Below are 20366 nucleotides of genomic sequence, written 5' to 3' on the forward strand. Positions count from 1 at the left end.
GGGATAGACAGAGAGAAAGGTCTTTCATCTGCTGGTTCACTCCCTAAACAGCTGTAACATCTGGAGCTAGGCCAATTCTAAGCCAGGAGCTACGAGCTTCCCTGGGTCTCCCAGGCAGGTGCAGGGGCCCAAGCTCTTGGGCCATCTTCTGCTTTCCCAGGCCACAGCAGAGAGCTGGATAGGAAGAGGAACAGCCAGGACTAGAACCAGTGCCCATATGGGATGCTGGTGCCACAGGCAGAGGATTAACCTACTATGCCACAGTGTTGGCCTAGGAAATTTAATTACTAGAGTATTATAAACAATTTCTTAAGGTCACTGACATATATTGCCAAATTCCATTTCAGAATACTTGTACCCTCCCAGCAACCACATCCAAGACTATTCATCCCACAGTGCCCTTGCCAAGGCTGTTTCATTTATCATTAAGTTTTACTACATACTTGAGTTTAAAATTCTGTAAGAACTTTTAAAAAAATTAAGTGAAAAATCAAATCAGATTCATTTTATGCCAATGTGTAAAAAGCATACCTAAAAAGTGAGCCCTAAGTTGGGCAGTGATTAATGCTTTAGTTGCTGCTTCTTGGCCTAACAATGTCAGATCTTGTGAAATAATGAAAATTCTAACATAAAAAAGTAGGCAGTAACAAAGTTAAAGAGTAAGGCATTCTACAGATAAGAACATAACCCCTTTTGTTCCTTGGTTGTTTATAATTACTGTTTATCTAAAATATCAAGAGCTATTATAAAAACATAATATAGATACATAATATGTAATGTAGATAAATAGTACTACTATCACAAACCCAGGAGCTTTAAAATCTTCAAGTATACCTTGAGAGAAAGAAAGGGAAAGATACTGAAGTTCTTAACTACTAGCTCCTGGTTTAAAAATAGAAATTTTTGGATCCAGCACAAATCCTTGACTATACTTAAAGAAACCTGAATACTGGTTAACAAATTTATGACATAGGAAAGATGTAATTCTGTCCAGGACCTGTGACTGTGCACATTTAGTATTTCGTATCTTAAGTGGGAAGTGGAGAAGAGAAGGAAAAACACTGACACGTTTATTGGTATGAGAAGATCTGACTTTTCCCTTTCTCTAAAATGGCAGAGGCAAAGGAGAGAAACAATTACACAGAACAATTTACAACAGTTAACAATAAGAGCTTATTATTCCCAAATAGACTCATTCTTCAATAACATTTTAAAGCCTAAAAACTTACTCACGTAGATTCTATATAAACATGTATCAACTGTAAGCAGCATGTTTGTGACTCACATACATACATCTCAGCTAATTTACTTGTAAACAGTTTGAGCTGCATGTCAAGTGTTAATGTATGTCTTATCATTGAGTTTAATGCTTCCCCATATAAAACTGTAAGAAAGCTGAAATCAATCATCAAACCTTCCACTTCAAAAAAAGAGAAAGCAGAAAATAAAATCCAAAGGTAGTAAAAGAACAGAGATAAAAAGGAAAAGCATGTTGAGTAGGGGTAGAGAAATCAAAGCCAATGAAGTTGGCCTTTCAAGGGTTAACACCCTGTCCTGCAGTGCTGACATCCCATATGGGTGCCAGTTCGAGTCCCGGCTGCTCCACTTCCTATCCAGCTCTCTGCCATGGCCTGGGAAAGCAGTAGAAGATGGCCCAAGTCCTTAGACCCTTGTAACTGCATGGGAGACCCGGAAAAACTCTAGGCTCTGGATCAGCGCAGCTCCAGCCATTGCGGCCATCTGGGGAATGAACCAGGATGAAGATCCCTCTCTGTTTAACTCTTTCAAATAAATCTTTAAAAAAAAAAAAAAAATTTTGTATCACTGAGGCCGGCGCTGTGATGTAGCGGGTAAAGCCGCTGCCTGCAGTGTTGGCATTCCATATGTATGCTGGTTCTAGCCCTGGCTGCTCCACTTCCAATCCAGCTCTCTGCTATGGCCTGAGAAGGCAGCAGAAGATGGCCCAAGTCCATGGGTCCCTGTACCCACATGGGAAGACCTGGAGGAAGTTCCTGGTTTCTGGCTCCGGATTGGAGCAGCTCTGGCTGTTGCGGCCAACTGGGGAGTGAACTAGCAGAGGGAAGACCTCTCTCTTTCTCTGTGCCTCTCCTTTCTCTAAGTCTGACTTTCAAATGAATAAATTTTAAAAATTTTTATTATTGTATATTGGAGAGGGAGTTTGGCTTGGTGGTTAAATTGCTGCGTAGGGTGCTTGTATTCCTTATCAGAGTGCCTGGTACAAGTACTGGCTCTCTGCTTCCAATCCGGTTTCCTGATAATCCACATCCTGGGAAGCAGATGATTGCTCAAGTAACTGGGCCCTGCCAACCATATGGGAAACCCAGGTGGACTTCTAGGCTCCTGGCTTCAGCCTGGCCCAGCCCCAGTTGTTGCAAGCACTTAGGGAGTGAACAAATGATGGAAGATCAATTTCTGGCTTTCAAATAAAATGAAAACAAAAGCTTATAAAATTTTACTATAAACTGTCAATTAATGATTGTCTATATTTATGAAATACAATGTTATGATTTATGATGGATCCATGCTCATAATCATAGGCTACACTCGAAGATCTAACACTCTCCACCCCAGAATAGACACAGAGTTTAAATACCTAGTTTTAATCATGAGTGACAGTACAAGAGATCAGACAAAGATGAGCTTCATATTCAGGCATCATTGTGTATTCTACTTGAGCTTTATTGTTATCATCCAAAACCTACGTTTTCTCAAAATCTAAAGTAGGAGCCGGCATTATTGCTGTGCTGTAATCTCATATGGGCACAGGTTCAAGGCCCAGCTGCTCTACTTCCAACCCAGCTCCCTAATAATCCACTTGGGAAAGCAGAGGAGAATGGCCCAAGTGCTGGGGCTCCTGCACCCACATGGAAGACCCAGAAGAAGCTCCTGGCTATGGATCAGCCCAGCTCCAGCCGTTGAAGTCACTTGGGGAATAAACCAGCAGGTGGAAGATTTCTGTCTCTTCCTCAAATAAATAAATCTTTTAAAAAAAATTTAAAATAAGTATTATGATTACTTCATAAATTATTCAGAACATGCTCCATCATTTAACATCCCATAGTAGACATACCAATGGTAGCTTTCACTAGTATTCCATCTCCTACCTGATTCTGTTGGAGGGGGGGCTGAGACTGTCCATCAGGAGCCTGGCCCTGGTTGTCATTCCCTCCGACTGGAGAGCCACGAGTCGTGGCTGTCATACTCGACACAGGGCAGATCTTTGCAATTTTGTCTGCTTATGTAGTTGTCTTGAGAAAAGAAATTATAGTCCACTTATAGAAGATGAAGTACCAGCATTTGTCAGTCTTAAAAAGCTCCAATTCAAGAATAAACCATCTTGCAGAGACCATTGCATAACCTATAAGTAAATATAAAAAACATGAATTAAAAAATTATTCATATTTATTATCACCAGTGAATCTAATCAAAAGTAACTACATAAAGGGGAAAATACATAAAGTTTCATTAATACTATATTCAATGTAATAAACTAGTAATAGCATACCAGCCAATATACCAAGAAAATGTAGAAGCACAGCTTTATTATATGATATTTCAGTTTTCTTCTAAAACAGACTCCAAAGACACTATTGAATGCTGGTCTGGCATTTGATTAAATTATGGAATAGAGAACTGTCTTCAATTTGCCAAGGCCTTAAATACACAGTAAAAATGTGTATGCTCAAGACACAGAGTGATTTTAAAAAAACATTTAGGGGGCAGGGTGGGCTTATAGGGAGTGAAAAGCAGGTGGGAGCTGTCTCTGTCTCTCAAAACATTTCAGGTAAGACTGTACATCCAACACTTACTGATACTACAGCATTGTCAATGGTTTTAAAACAAACTTACATATAGTTTTAACAAACACTTTGGGGTGAAACTCCACAAATGCACCCATACAAAATTAAGACTATGTGAAGACAAAGGCCATTTGCAAACCAAAACCAAATCTTGAACTTACAGACTTCAGAATTATGTCTAAACAATTTTCTGTTGTTTAAGCAAACCCTACCCTCACCACAAATCCAAGAATTTCAAAAAATCTATTTGGAGAGAATTTTTCATTGGAAAGGGAAAACCATATACCACTACTACAAATACAGTTGAATTTGTCATGTGACCTCAGCTCTCCACTTCTGGCAAGGTTTTGGCCATGAATACTCCTGGAGCCATATCAGGGTTATAAGCCACAACTGTTTAAAAATAGGAATACTTGTGCAGCCTGACTAGTCAAAATGTATAGGAGAATGCCACAAAAGCCTCAGTTCTATATTCATCAGCCCTGTGGGTCTCAGCTTTAGTTGCATTGCAGCAAAACCACCTGAGGTGCTCTTAAAAACACCAGCATGCAGATAGAGTAAATCACAATATTTGGGAGTGAGGCCCAGACATTTTTTTTTTTTTTTGAAAAATACTAATCTCCCTTCTGATTGATTCTAATGTGCCACCAGATCAAGACATTCAGCAGATGTCTAGGTATTTCGGCAACCACATCTCCCATTTTTCTGATAACAGTCCAAGTTTACCTAAAATTTGAATATCACTTAATACAGACAAGGTTCTAATTTACTGAGAAATTGAGAGATTTCCTACAATCACCAAAAAGCTTCACTTATAAGATTTCTACTCATAACCTGGTTTAAGACATTAACAATGAAATTTATAACGTTCTACATAAAACACACCCAGGCTTCATTTGCTTTAATAATATTAACCACCATACTTAAGTGAGCAAAACGTCCCATCTGTAAAATACCAAGAGGTTTCTGAGTGCTTTGCCAAGACTCTTTCATTTGATTCAGACACCCAGTCTACGCGGTACAGAAGGAGGGTATTATTATTCCCATTTTCTGAGTAAAAAATGTAAGAGCTGCAGGGGCTTGTCCAAGTTATGCAGAGCCAACTCTAATTCAAATCTGACTTTATAACTTCTTCCTCTTCAAGTTCCCTATAATTTTCAAACCAAGTAACATGTATAAGGGTACTTCAAAGTATGTGGAAATGGAATGAAAATATCTAATTTTAAAAGTTTTTCACATATTAGGCACTGTTTGAAGCATTTTAACTCAAATATACACAGCAGGAACTATTATCATTCCCCTTTTCAGAAAAGAAAAGGGAGTGAAAGTAAATTACCTATAACAGTTAGTACTGTGGCAAAACGAGATTCTAAGCTAGACAGTTCACAGCTCTTAACTGCTACACTACTCTACCTCACAACCTTGCTAGTAATCGCAGATTATAAGACTAAGATTTCATTTCACTGATCAAATTAGCAAAACAAAAAAATGCTTAAGATTGATAATTGATATTAGCATGGTTAGGCTTAGAACAAAGAAGCAATGGAAAGATATGATTAAGCAGTCTCACTTGTTTTCCATTCTATACAAAATTTAATTACAAAAATTGTCATAAGTAGACAATTTAAAAGGCCTGGAGAAGCATGCCTATCATATTGCTTAACCAAATTTTGGGTCTCCTGATCAATTAAATATTTTTTTTTCTTGGCACTCAAAACATCAACTAACCAATTCAACTTCATTCTTCTCTACTTCAAAATCTGTTCCTATTTCTTCCCCTTGCCCCTCAACCTGGGGTCACAGAACTCGTGTATCCTCTCCGATGGATGATACTCTAAATCATTACCATCCCATCAATCTTTTCCTGGGTGCCTTTTATTAGCTTGTTCTTGAATCTCCCCTACTGAGAATCACCAATCTCTGCTCTTTCCTTATTCCAAAAGTCTTTTTTTAAAAAAGTCTCCATCTCTCCCCCTTTCACTTCTCCCACTCTCGAGTCCAATCTATCAAAATTGCTTTAAGCCAAAGTCTTCCTTGAGGTAGACAGATGGGTTTGAAGTGTGTAATTAGTAAAATTAGACAGAGTTTTGTGCAGTAGGGGAAGGATTGGAAAATCTGGTCCATAGATCAACGCTCTATTAATTAACAAATCAAATGACAGCTTCTCAGTATTCACCATCTTGTTTGCTCCCCTCTCAGTTTTTAGACACAACTGGCTGCCTATTCTACTAAATTATCCTACTTTTGTAAGCCTAGACTGCAGGTTTTCTTTCCTTTCTACTTTTTTTCAAAGGGGAAAGTTGTAAGTGGCAGATAGTGATACAGGTGATGAGTAGTTTTAAACAATGAAAATGAAAACATACATTAGATACAAGTATGAATTCAGACAAAACTTGAGGATATTTGAGCACAGAGCTAACTATTCATAAAAGGGTAGAAGACAGATTTGTTAGCATCAGCTGGAAGTCTTTGTTTTTTACAAAAGAATACGACCTCCACCCCATATCACCTCTCAGAGTGAGGGAGTCACAGTTTGGGGAATGGGGAGATACAGCAGATTTCCAAGCATGGTACAAGTCAAGGTGGGGTAGGGGGTGAGGTAAACTTTAAAGTGATATTATTTACAATTTATAGAGTTTGTGGTATTTTTCTATAAGTTAGGAAAACGGAGGCTACTCTAAGTCACTTGAAACAAGCACAGTAAGAAAGTATACAAGGATAGAATTCAGTCTATCACCTTGTCAACTAAACCAACACCACATCTCTTTAAAAATTCTTTCCAGGAAGCAACCCAAATGTCTTTCCATTGATGAATGAATAAATAAAATACTGTAGATACAAATAATAGGGTATTATGTGTATAATGTTACAACACAGATGAACCTTGAGGACATGTTAAGCAACATAAAGTAGACACAAAAGACAAATATTACATGATTCCACTTATATGAGTACCTAGAATAAGCAGTCAAATTCATAAAGTAGAATGGTGGATGCAAGGCACTGGGAGGAGGGAAAATTGAGTTACTGTTTTTTGTTTGTTTGTTTGTTTAATTTGACAGGCAGAGTTAGACAGTGAGAGACAAGACAGAGAGAAAGGTCTTCCTTTCGTTGGTTCACCCCCCCAAATGGCTGCTACGGCCGGCACACTGTGTCGATCCAAAGCCAGGAGCCAGATGCTTTCTCCTGGTCTCCCATGCAGGTGCAGGGGCCCAAGCACTTGGGCCATCCTCCACTGCCTTCCCGGGGACACAGCAGAGAGTTGGACTGAAAAGGAGCAACTGGGACTAGAACGCGGCGCCGCAGGCAGAGGATTAACCAAGTGAGCCACGGCGCCGGCCCTTGAGTTACTGTTTAATAGACAGTTTCAGTCTGAGAAGATGAAAAGGTTCTGGAAATGGATGGTGTTGATGGTTGTACAATGTGAACATACTTAATGTCACCGAACAGCACATTTAAAAATGCTTTATTATGATTAAAGCATTATGTGGGTAACTAGCAGACTATTCATTTAAACAAAGTAATGTTAAGGTACATGGAAAAATTTGTAGTGTGAAATTTCTCTCTCAAACTACAGAACTAAATCACTGTTTCTTATAGGATATTTAATCAGCAGAGCCTCAAACTGCTTGCCATCCCTATCTTGTAAAACCTTACCTTTCTAGCTCTTAGTTTCTTCTACTTCTGTCAAATTCTCTTCATTTCTAGAGTTTCAGTATTATTAGGCAGGTATGCCAGGTATCAACACAGCACACTCTACTATATTCTGCTATTTTTTAACAGTCATCTCTCTATTACTACATAAAAATTTGACACCTTTTCCTAAACATGCTAGGTTGCGAGATAAAACCAAGAAAGAGATGGAGCAATTAAAAATAATTTCTGCATTCAAACATAACTATTACTCAAAATCCTACCTCTGCCATTTATTATCTGCCTATCTTAAATGCAAGTAACAATCCCACTCATTTTCAGGTCTTTAAAATTGGATGCCTTACCCACAAAAATGCCATGAGAATTATTTTAATAAAAAATGTCTCACAAGTACCAAGCACAAAGTAATTCATTTTAAAATGTGATTTTCCTTCCTTTTCTATAATATACTGTCCAAGATTCTTGTACATTTGATGGATGAATCTGAAAATAATGTTTGCAGATACACCTTGGAAAGGCACAGGGAGGGAGGGAGGGAGGTAGAACTACCACTACTTTTCTTAATCCCATTCAGTCCAAGTTGGGGAAACGGGTGGATTTCACACTGCTTTACTTAATTTCCAGTAGCCATCTCATGGTTCTAACAGGACTTGTTTCCCACGCTACAGATTTAGGCATACTAGCAGAGCTTTAAAAACAACTTATTACCAAGTCAAAGCAGCAGTCATCCTACACACAACTGTACAAATCAATAATTATTAAAGTCACCTAAAATGTGATATAATAACAATCTCTTAAAATGTGACACAGTGACAATCACTTTCTATAGGAATGCTCAATAAATCAAAGTGAAATTTTACTGCATGAAGTTTGAATTTCTTCATAAAAAGTACTATATAAAAAAGAATGCACCTTTAATTTTCTGCAATGTAAAATGTAATGGTAATATTAGACTACCTTTAAGACAAATTTTTTCAATTAGGTTTCTTCCTTTCAAATAGCTATTTTATTTTTTATAATTTATGCCCATTTAATTTCTTCCTTTTTCCATCACTTTCTTTTTTTAATTTATGACAGGTAGAGTTACAGTGAGAGAGTGAGAGTGAGTGAGAGAGAGAGAATCGATCGATCCTCCCTCCGTTGGTTCACTCCCCAAACGGCCGCCAGGGCCGGCGCCGCGCCAATCCGAAGCCAGGAGCTTTCTCCTGGTCTCCCACACGGGTGCAGGTGCCCAAGTACTTAGGCCATCCTCCACTGCTCTCCTGGGCCACAGCAGAGAGCTGGACTGGAAGAGGGCCAGTCGGGACTAGAACCTGGTGCCCATATGGGATGTCGGCGCCGCAGGTGGAGGATTAACCAAGTGAGCCACTGCACCGGCCCCTCAAATAGCTTTCTATGTTTAACTGACATTGATAACCCTTGTTTTTCCATTTTTTTAAATTTTTTTTTATTTTTGACAGGCAGAGTGGACAGTGAGAGAGAGACAGAGAGAAAGGTCTTCCTTTTGCCGTTGGTTCACCCTCCAATGGCCGCTGCGGTAGCGCGCTGCGGCCGGCGCACCGCGCTGATCCGATGGCAGGAGCCAGGTGCTTCTCCTGGTCTCCCATGGTGTGCAGAGCCCAAGCACTTGGGCCATCCTCCACTGCACTCCCTGGCCACAGCAGAGAGCTGGCCTGGAAGAGGGGCAACCGGGACAGGATCAGTGCCCCGACCGGGACTAGAACCCGGTGTGCCGGCGCCGCAAGGCGGAGAATTAGCCTAGTGAGCCGCGGCGCGGGCCTGTTTTTCCATTCTTGAAATACGTGACTCACCAGAGAAAAGAGAAATTGTACATGAACTATACGTAGCTGTCACCAGGCACTAGATCTCCTACCCTAACTTTTTAAACTTTAATTACAACTGTTTTAGCAAACTGTCTATAAATTATTTTGTAATGAATACATCAGCATACAGAGGAAAGAAGGCAGAATTTAAATCATACTGGCTTAAAACTTTTTAAACATAAAATGAATTTAAAAACTTATCTTTATTAAAATCCAATTTTTAAGTCTCTTGCAAGTAAATTTTTTCAAAATGACTACCATATTTCAGAGTAGTATTATATTATTTTTCCAAAAATACTTTTTGAATTTCAAAGTGAAGTTTCATTTCTGTGACAGATTCAATATGACTTCAAAGGCAATCAAACAATTCACTGTTGTCTAGAAAGAAAGTATCATATACAACAATAACTTCTGTACCACAACATTAGAAAGGACATTCATAGGGTTTTGCAGACTTGACACACTTCCCTGGACACACAAAGAAACTGCCAAACCCCCAAAACTGTATGAAGCAGACCACAAAATAAGTATGACAAATATTAATATGTATAAGTAGTTAATTATTTGCACAATATTTAGACCTAAAGGGTTCTTTGCTTGTTTCCATCTAAGAAAATATATTGAAATGTGAATGAAAATAATTGTTAGTAGAAAAATCTCATTAATTAATCTCATTTCTTACTCTTGACACACCTTATAATCAATTATATTCAGACATTGTGGCCCACAGTCACTCTGTGGACAGGGAAAAACAGTTTTCAGTATTCATACTATCCAAGGAAACTTTTTCTGTCATGGATTTGTTGGTTCCCCTTCATTCAAAAGATCTCTGTGGCTCCTTTCTAGTTCTTCCTTAATTTGCACATTATTCTAAAAAAGTTGTAAGCTCTTGTGTATCAGGCACAATAGTAGGTGCTTTATTTGTAAGATTTAATCATCATACCTATCCCATATATTCATCAGTTTAACTCAACAGACATAAACAGAAACTGACAGATTAACTAATTTAGGCTTGTACAAAATCAGAGTTAGCATCTCTTAAGACATAAAATGATTTATTTGAAAGGCAGAGTCACAGAGTGAAGAAAGTGATATATCTTCCATCCACTGATTCATAGCCCAAATGGCCACAATGGCCAGACCAAAGCCAGGAGCTTCATCCAGGTCTCCCATGTAGATGCAGAGGCCCAAGGACCTGGGCCATCCTCCACTGCTTTTCCAGGCACTTAGCAGGGAGCTGGATAGAAACCAGAGCATCAGGGTTTTGAATCAGCGCCCACATAGGACGCTGGCCTCACAGGGTATAGTTTAACCTGCTACACCACAGTGCGAGGGCCCCCAGAGTAACAGCCCCAAGACTCCAAAAAGACTCCAAAGTCCTGGGCTCTTCTATGAAGTCTCTCTATAGCTCCCAAGCCAATGATATTCTCTTTAAATGTAAATGTAGAAGACTTAAGAGGGAGGAAAAGGGAAACAAGGAAAAGGAATCATGGCTACACACTGAAAGTCAAGCACAACAATTTTTAGCTTATTTTGTTCAACTTTGTCTCTCATCCCAATTTCAATACTGCCAAAGCTGGCTGACATATCACAACTTTTTAAATAAAATCTTAACAGTCAAAATAAAATTTGAGTGTTTACTTTCTTTTTGGCATTATCCAATGTAAGTTATTTAATCCTCAGAACAACCTGTTATTAGCCCCATGTTGTGAGTAAATACACTGGGGTATAGAATGGTATGTCAAAGTGTGAATTCAGGCAGTACAAGTTCGCACGTCCTAGTTTTTTACCATCACACCATATATTAATAATGCCAAAAAATAATGAGGAAAAGAACCACCACTAATCTCACCATATCCTCACTCCTAAAACGTTTTCGATTCAGCCAAGTTTTAAAAAATTGACTTTTTTTTCCACTTAATTCGTACTTTTCCCACGTCCTGTAGTCTAGGTCATCATTAATGACTACGTATTACAGAATTTTCCAAAAACAAAATTAGCTGTATCCTTATACTCAATAATCACATTATAGGGGGCCAGTGTTGTGGTGCAATAGGTCATTACCTGCCAATGCCTGCATCCCATATGAATACCAGCTGAGTCCCAGCTGCCCCATTTCCAAGCCAGCTGTCTACTAATGCACCTGGGTAGAGGAAGATAGCCCAAGTGCTTCAGCCTCTGCCACTCACACGGGAGACTCAATGAAGTTCCAGGTTCCTGGTTTTAGTCTGGTCCAGCCTTGGCTATAGCAGGCATTTGGGGAGCAAACCAGCAGATGGAAGCTCTCTTTCTGTAATTCTGCCTTTTAAATAAATAAATCTTCAAAAAATGTTGTTCAATGAGAGTTAACAGAGTTTAAAATGAAGTAAGTTATTATTAATAGTTGAGTCCACAGCTGTAAACCTACAACCCTACTCAATTTTATATGCAGCTTTTGGCTCAGGATAAAGGATTCTCCCTTCCCTGGCTCCATCAGCATTACCATTATCAACAGCACAGAACTCATCATTCTTATCACACATCATGATAGTATACACAAAGCCAAGTCAAGGCAACTGTATTAAGCACAAACTCTTCCCAAGTATGATGCTTATATTTTCACATCCAATACTTCAGAAAATGCAAAGATGCCTAATCTTCATTAAATTCAAATCTGTGACTTAGGTTAAATACTTGTAGTCTATTTTCAACACCATCCAAACACAGACAAACCACTAATTTTTGTCACTGAATCACTGTGTACACCCATGGTTACTTCCTAGAAGCTATCACAACACAACTGTGTCCTGTACTTGAAATTCTTCATGGCAATAGAAAGTTTTTCATTTAGAAATGGTTAGTAAGGGGCTGGCACTGTGGCATAGCAGGTAAAGCCGGCATTTACAGTGCCAACATCCCACATGGGCACCGGTTTAGAGACCCGGCTGCTCCACTTTCCATCCAGCTCTCTACTATGGCCTGGGAAAGCAGTGGAAGATGGCCCAAAGTCCTTGAGCCCCTGCACCCATGTGGGAGACCTAGAAGCAGCTCCTGGCTCCTTGCTTCGGATCAGTGCAGCTCCGGCTGCTGCATGTTGCAACCATCTGGGTAGTGAACCAGCGGATGGAAGACCTGTGTTGCCCCCCTCCCACCCACCCCCTGCCTCTCTGTAACTCTGCCTTTGAATAATCAATCTTAAAAAAAGGACTCACACACATTAAAAAAAAAAAAAAAAAAGAAATGGTAATTGGCCACTCATTCAAAATTTCATATTTCTTATTCAAATTTCAGAGCTTCTGTCATATGTACACAATTAGGGTAGTAGAAGCTTTAGTATGTACATAAAAGTTTCAGTAAACTTCGGGATCCTTCCAAGGCAATCTTAAACATTAATTTTGAACTGGACTTCTGGAATAGCAACATCAGAAGCTCTGTGGACTCTCCCCAGTGAAACATCCATAACTGGAAGAATTATTTAAAAATGAAAAAACAAGGCCGGCGCCGTGGCTTAACAGGCTAATTCTCCACCTTGCGGTGCCGGCACACCGGGTTCTAGTCCCGGTCGGGGGTGCCGGATTCTATCCCGGTTGCCCCTCTTCCAGCCAGCTCTCTGCTATGGCCTGGGAAGGCAGTGGAGGATGGCCCAAGTGCTTGGGCCCTGCACCCGCATGGGAGACCAGGAGAAGCACCTGGCTCCTGGCTTCGGATCAACGAGATGCGCCGTCCGCAGCGGCCATTGGAGGGTGAACCAACGGCAAAAAGGAAGACCTTTCTCTCTGTCTCTCTCTCTCTCTCACTATCCACTCTGCCTCTCAAAAAAAAAAATTTTTTTTTATTGAAGAAAACTTACCATATCTGAGTAAAAGAACAGTCTGTGGCACTTGAGCCAACTGAGAAGGACAGAAGCTCCATTCACGGTAAGTATAGCCAAGAACAAACTCCCCTGCCCCAGCTCCTGCTGATGTTATCTCCCCCAGAAGAGGAAGATACCCAGCATTTCTCATCACTACCAGTGAGTTACAGAAGCTTGTCTTATTTATTCATATTCATCAATCCAGGTCTTCCAGGGGAGTGGCAGGAACCCAACTAATGATGCCTTCCAAGTATGCTTTAGTTAGAGCCAGGAACTGGACACAGGCACTCTGACATGAGACACATGCATCCCAGACAATGTCTTAACTGCTCGCCAAACACTGGCTCTACAGAGGCTCTACTGCAGATAAAAGTGACTAAGAAGTCTGGAACTCTTTTCTTCCATACAGGCCCAGCTTATGAGAAAGAAGCTTAATCCCAGGTGTAGCAGGCCAAGAACAGGGCAATCCTAACAGTCCTCACCCCATCTCACCCACAGGGCCAAGGTTACATGAAAGTAGAGAAACTAGAGGTGGATCTCTCAACCGAGCACCCAAGGGGAAAAACAGGCCACCGGCACTGTGACGTAGCAAGTAAGGCCACCGGCTCGAGACCCAGCTGCTCCACTTCCGATCTAGCTCTCTGCTATGGCCTGGTAAAAGCAGTACAAGACTGCTCAAGTCCTTGGGCCCAAGCACCCACATGGAAGACCTGGAAGAAGCTCCTGGCTCTGGATCAGCACAGCTCCAGCCATTGTAGCCGACTGGGAAGTGAACCAGAGATGGGAGACCTCGCTCTCTCTCTGCCTTTCCTCTCTGTGTGTAACCCTGACTTTCAAATAAATAAATAAATCTTTAAAAAAAAAAAAAAAGGCCACAAGAATAAGAAAGCTCTGAAGTTCTCTAGAACTACCAACTAATGGTTTACCACAGAATACGACGTAAAAGGGAACTAAGGAAAACATCGGTGGGGGCTGGCATTGTGCATAGTGGTAGAACTGCCATCTGTGATGCAGGCATCCCATGTGGGTGTCATATCCCATCCTGGCTGCTCCACTTCTGATCCAGCTCCCTGCTAATGGCTTGGGAAAAGGAGCAGAGGATGGCCCAAGAGTTTTGGGCCCCTGCCACCCATGCAGGAGACATGAATGAAGCTCCTGGCTTCAGCCTGGCCCAGTGCTGGCCACTGCAGCCATCTGGGGAGTGAACTGATAGATAAAAGTTCTCTCTGTATCTCTTTCAAAATGGAAGAGAGGAAGGGAGGAAGACCTCAGACACTGGCCTCAAGGATTATCCTTGAAAAGTATGAAAACTTAACTGAATTAGCCTATGGGGCAATTTACATGCCAAAGCACAACCTAAAAGGATGAGAGCAGGAAGCAGCATTGTGATGCAGCAGGTAAAGCAGCCAACTGCAGCATACCACATGTAAGTGCCAGGTGAAGTCCTGGCTGCTCTGCATCTGATCCAGCTTCCTGTTAAGGTGCTTCTGAAGTACTTGGGCCTCTGTCACCCACGTGGGAGACTTGGATGGCATTCCTGGCTTCAGCCTGGTCCATCCCTGGCTGTTGTGGCCATTTGGTGACTGAACTAGCAGATTAATGAACTAGCAGATGCAAGATCTCGCCGTCTCTGCCTTTTTAAATAAATAAATCTTAAAAAAAAAAAAAAAAGAATAGCAACCAATCAGAAATTACTAGCAGCATAGTACTTGCAAGTGACATCAACATAAGGAGAGGGGGGAGAGAGGTGTTGGGTGGGGGAAAAGAGGAAAAGGAAAGGGGGATAGCATCTGCACTTAACAGAAAGATTACAGAAACTCACGGTGACAGCCTTGCTAAAAACTCTGTCCTGCTAAGATGACAGTGTACACACTAAGACTATGCAGCACCCCTGAACATGTGGGGAGGGATAACAGACTTCATTAAAATAGTTCAGCCAATCACAAAAAGCCCCTGGAATCAAGGGTTGGGGTGAGGAATCAGTATCCAGTTATTATATCAGAGATCCAGTTTTAGCCAAAAATTACAAGATGTGCAAAGAAAGAGAACTGTGTAGCCCACATGCGGGGGGGGGGGGGGGGGGGGGGGCCACTGGCTTTATGAGGGTCCAGATGTCAGACTTAGCAAAGATGTTGAAATAGCTATCTTTGTATGTTTAAAGGACTAAAGAAAACTATGCTTTAAGAAATAAAGGAAAACATGACAATTTCTAAACAACTTATCAAAGAGATAATAGATACAGCAATTAAACTCTGGAGTTGTAACAGTACAATAACTAAAGTGAAAATTCACCAAAGTGGTTCAGCAGCAGACAAGCTGTCAGAACAAAGATTCAGCAATCTTGAAGCTAGATTATTAGATAAAGCAATATGAGTAGCAGAGAAAAATGAAGCAAAGAGTGTGTGATGTGATCAAGCACACTAAAATGTTTAATGAGATTCTCAGAAAGAGAAGCAAAAAGTACAGACATACAGACTGAGAATCATATAATCAAACTGCCAAAAGCCAAATACAATCTTGAAAGCACCAAGAAGCAAATCACATCTTTGCAACAAAAAATCATCAATAAGATCAAAAATTGATTTCTCATTAGAAAACACAGAGGCCAGAAGGCAACACAATGGCATATTTAAAGTGTTGAAGGAAAACTTGCCAAACTTTCTTCAAAAAGGAAGTCAGAAATTAGCTTCCAGCATGACAGCATGAGGAACTTAGCAGGTAAGAGCCCCAGGGAAACAGCACTAATAATTCCAATTATGTAACTATAAAACACACTATGAATGCATATTTCTTGTTCTCTTAATTTAAATGCAATGTAAAGAACAAAGTGTATATAATGCACTAACAGTCTAGTACATACAGAAATATTTCCCAATAACACCATCAATGAATTAAAAATGGACCAAAGACTTAAATGTAAATAAAAAACCACAGAACTCCTAGAAGAAAACACAGGGGTAAATGTTAATGACCTAGGATTTGGCAGTGCATTCTTTAGATTGTTTCTTTACTTAAAAGAGTTAACAGAGAGAAGGACAGAGAGATCTTCCATCTTCTCACTTGCTCCCCAGGTGGCTACAATGAATGGCAAGGGTTGGTCCAGGCCAAAGCCAGGAACCTCATCTGGGTCTCCCACACCAGTGGCAGGGACCCAAACACTTGGGCCATCTTCTGCTGCTTTTACCCAGGCCATTAGCAGGGAGCCAACTGGAAGTGGAGCAACCGGGACATGAACTGGTGTCCATATGGGATGCCAGTGGCTTTACCACTATGCCACAAATACAAGCCCCTGGCAGTGTATTCTTTCTCAGCCACTGTCAGAATCTGGGGGAGTGAACCAGCAGACAAGGGCTTTTTTTCTCTGAAGAACAAGTAAAACTGAGATACCACTTCACACCTAGTAGGACGACTATAATAAAAAATAAGTGTTGACAAGGACAGAGAGAAATTGGATCTCTTGTGCACTGCTGGTAGGAATGTAAAACAGTACAGCTGGGGCTGGAGCTGTGGCACAGCAGGTAAAGCTGCCACCTCCAGTGCCAGCATCCCATATGGGCGCCAGTTCGAGTCCCGGCTGCTCCACTTTCCATCCAACTCTGCTATGGCCTGGGAAGGCAGTAGATGGCCCAAGTGCTTGGGCCCCTGCAACCACGTGGGAGACCCAGAAGCTGCTCCTGGCTCCTGGGCTTTGAATTGGCACAGCTCCAGCAATTGCGGTCAACTGGGGAGTGAACCAGAACCTCCCTCTCTCTCTCTGCCTCTCCTTCTCTCTGTGTAACACTGTCTTTCAAATAAATAAATAAATCTTTAAATAAAAAATTTGTATAAAAAAACAGTACAGCTACTGTAGAAAACAGGATGGCAATTCCCCATAATGTTAATCAGAATTTACCATATGATCCAGTAGTTCCACTTTCGAATATGTACACAAAAGAACTGAAAGAAGGGACAGGAACAGGTATTTGTACACTGTATTCAAAAGAGCATAATTCACAATGGTCAAAAGTTAGAAAAACTCGATGTCCACCAACATTTGAATGAGTGGAGGCAGACGCTGTGGCACAACAGGCTAAACTGATATTGAGTGACAGCAGCATCCCAAGTCTAGCATCCACTTCAGATTAAGCTTCCTGCTAATGTACCCTGGGATACAGCAGATGACAGTTCAAGTACTTGGGTCCCTACTCCCATGTAAGCAATTTGGATGGAGTTCTGGGCTCCTGGATTCAGCCTGGTCCAGCCCTGGCTGTTGATGGCATCTGGGGAATGAACCAGCAGATGGAAGCTGATGCTCTGTGTCAAATAAAGAAATAAAACTAAAACAAAACTACCAGACATCAAAAAAAAAAAGATGAATCGGGGCCGCCATTGTGGCACAGCAGGTAAAGCAGTTGCCTATGATGCCATCATCCCATAAGGGTGAGTTCACACCTTGGGTCTTCCACTTCAGATCCAGCTCCCTGCTTCACAGCCTGGGAAAGCAACAAAGGATGGCCCAAGTGCTAGGGCCCCTGTCACTCACACGGAAGACCTGAAAGAAGCAACCGGCTTCAGCCTGGCTCAGCTCTGGCCATTGTAGCCATCTGGAGAGTGAACCAGTGGATGGAAACTGTTTCTGTTTTTCTGCAACTCTTTCAAATGAGTAACATCAATCTTAAAAAAAAAAAAAAAGAAAAGAAAAAAAGAAAAAAAAATCTAGAGAAAGTAAAATGGTGGTTGCTAATTTTCTCCCAACACGTTAATATTGTGCACCCACAAGTAACAGAAGCTGAATGCAGCATGGGAACAGGAACTATCATATGCCCACATTATTATTCTAGGCTGTCTGGCCACATTACCAGATCTTTTTGTATCTTTGCCTTGTTCTGTAACTATGTAATAACCTCAACTGTTCCTGACACCTACTCCCACTCCATCAGCTAACTTTTTCATAAGTCCTATATTTTTTGTAGTCTGTCAAGAATTTACAATCTTTTAAACTGTGCTATTTATTACAATTTGCACTGTTTTGTTGGTGCTCTAGTTACAAAGTAACATGAGCAATCTTCATTTTTTTGTAAAAAAAAAATTTTATTGATTTGAAAAAATGACAGAAGAGATAGAAAGGAATAGTCTTCCATTTTGCTGCTTCATTCCCCCAATGCCCATGATGGTCAAATGAGTCAGGAACTTCGTGTAGGCTTCCCACGTGGGTAGCAAGGGCCCAAATAATTGGGCCATCTTCTGCTGCCTTCCTGGCACATCAGCAGGGAGCTGGATGAGAAGCGAAACAGCTAGGTCTCAAATCATTGCTCCAATATGGGATACCACTGCCACAGGTGGCAGCTAAACAACAATGCTGAACCAAATCAGTTTTTTTGTTTTTTGTTTTTAAAGATTTTACTTATTTGAGAGGTAGAGTTACAGCGGGAGGGAGAGACAGAAAAGTCTTCCATTCACTGGTTCACTCCCTAAATGGCCACAACTGGAGCTACACCGATCCAAAGCCAGGAGCTTCTGGGTCTCCCAACACGGGTTCAGGAGTCCAAGCACTTGGGTAGTCCTCTACTGCTTTCCTAGGCCATAGTAGAGAGCTGGATCAGAAAAGCAGCAGCCAGGACTAGAACTGGCACCCATATGGAATGCCAGCGCTGCAGGCATTAACCTATTGCACCATAGCACCGTCCCCCTCAGTTTGCTCTTAATACTATTACTTTTTGGTGCACAATTTTAGAGAACATCAAGTTTTCCAGCAGCGCATATGTTGCAACATAAAAGACCTATTACCTGATATTTAATCTCTAAATATAATTTTTCTATCTCAAGGTGGCTAATACCTCAGGAGACTATTGGAAAATCTGATGAGAGAATACATGAAGTGTCAGGTACACAGAAGGGACCCAATAAATGGAAGATATTTTAACAAGTGCTAGTTATTTCTCTCTTAAATGCTAATTAGATTATTATTCACTCTTGACAATTCTCATTTTTGAGTGTTCCAAGGTTCCCTATGAATATGATTTCTGCATCAGTCCAGGGGAAAATTATTCCCCCAAATATAATTATGAGGACTTTCTGCTCCTAACACACATAATTGCTTTGATTTTTAAAGACATGAACAGCTTCAACAGTTTCATCAATCTATTTTTATTATTCTATTGCATTAACACAGCATTATTTAAAATTATTTTGTGCCTGTTTCAGCAGCAAATATGCCAAAATTGGAATGATACAGACTGGCATGGCCTCTGCATAAGGATGGCACACAAATTTGTGAAGCATTCCACACTTTTATTGTATTAAATGCTAATTTTAACAAATACGTCTATACGAAAAAATTCATTTTGTTCTACTGTTCAAAAAGCAAGTTTCAGGGCCAGCATTATGGCGTAGCAGGTAAAGCCGCTGCCTGTGACGCCAGCATCCCACATGGACAACGGTTCACATCCTGGCTGCTCCACTTCCAATCCCTGCTCCAAGTGCTTGGGCCCCAGCCACCCATGTTGGAGACCCAGAAGAGGCTCCTGGCGTTGGCATGGCCCAGTCCTGGCCAGTGCAGCCATCTGGAGAGTGAATCAGAGGATGTAGTCTCTCTGTGTCTCTTCCTCTAACTTTGACTTTCAAATAAATAAATAAATCCTTACCAAAAAAGTGTAAATACAAAGATATTTTATCCTACATAAAACAATTTGTGCTGGCTCTAAAGAAAATTTGACAGTAGGGAGATTAAAGAAACCAGTAATAAGAGGACATCAAAATTATGCAGTGCTTATCTGTTTAGTGAAAGAATGAACAAATGAACCATCCTTTTAGGTAGGAACATCTTTATCATTTAATAATTAAGAGAAATAACCTGGTAAATATGGACCTGCGACCCAGTCCCAATCACTTGACTCCAAGTGCCAGGTTTCTACCTGGCTCAAGTTTGGCTAAGTTGCCTCAAGTTTGCTAATTCTGGTTCTACCCTAACAGAATTCCTTTCTAATTTAATGCTGCTAAAATTATGAAGAAATGAAATTAAACTATGTATGTTTATTGCTATTACCTAACTATAAAACCAAATTTATAAACTAAATCGAAATAAAACTATTAGTATTTTTTTTTTTTGACAGGCAGAGTTAGAGAGAGAGAAAGGTCTTCCTTTTTTATTGGTTCACCCCCCAAATGGCCGCTATGGCGGGTGCACTGCGCCAATCTGAAGCCAGGAGCCAGGTGCTTCCTCCTGGTCTCCCATGCGGGTTCAGGACCCAAGCACTT

The 20366-nt window shown here is 40.8% G+C and overlaps 1 protein-coding gene and 1 pseudogene across 6 annotated transcripts in view; one reads left to right on the top strand and one right to left on the bottom strand.

Moving 5' to 3' along the window:
- The window catches only part of USP9X (ubiquitin specific peptidase 9 X-linked), a 136846-nt gene that overhangs the window by 98128 nt on the left and 18352 nt on the right, over positions 1 to 20366 (bottom strand). For all 6 annotated transcript variants that reach the window (XM_062183741.1, XM_062183739.1, XM_062183740.1 and 3 more), the window contains one exon: positions 3126 to 3379. In XM_062183741.1, coding sequence (XP_062039725.1) covers positions 3126 to 3221 — 96 coding nt within the window. In that variant the 5' untranslated portion in view covers positions 3222 to 3379. The remainder of the gene's footprint in view (positions 1 to 3125; positions 3380 to 20366) is intronic.
- Positions 19305 to 19402, top strand: LOC133753876 (U6 spliceosomal RNA; annotated as a pseudogene).

Source organism: Lepus europaeus, chromosome X, assembly GCF_033115175.1.
Source record: "Lepus europaeus isolate LE1 chromosome X, mLepTim1.pri, whole genome shotgun sequence".
Taxonomy (NCBI): Eukaryota; Metazoa; Chordata; class Mammalia; order Lagomorpha; family Leporidae; genus Lepus; species Lepus europaeus.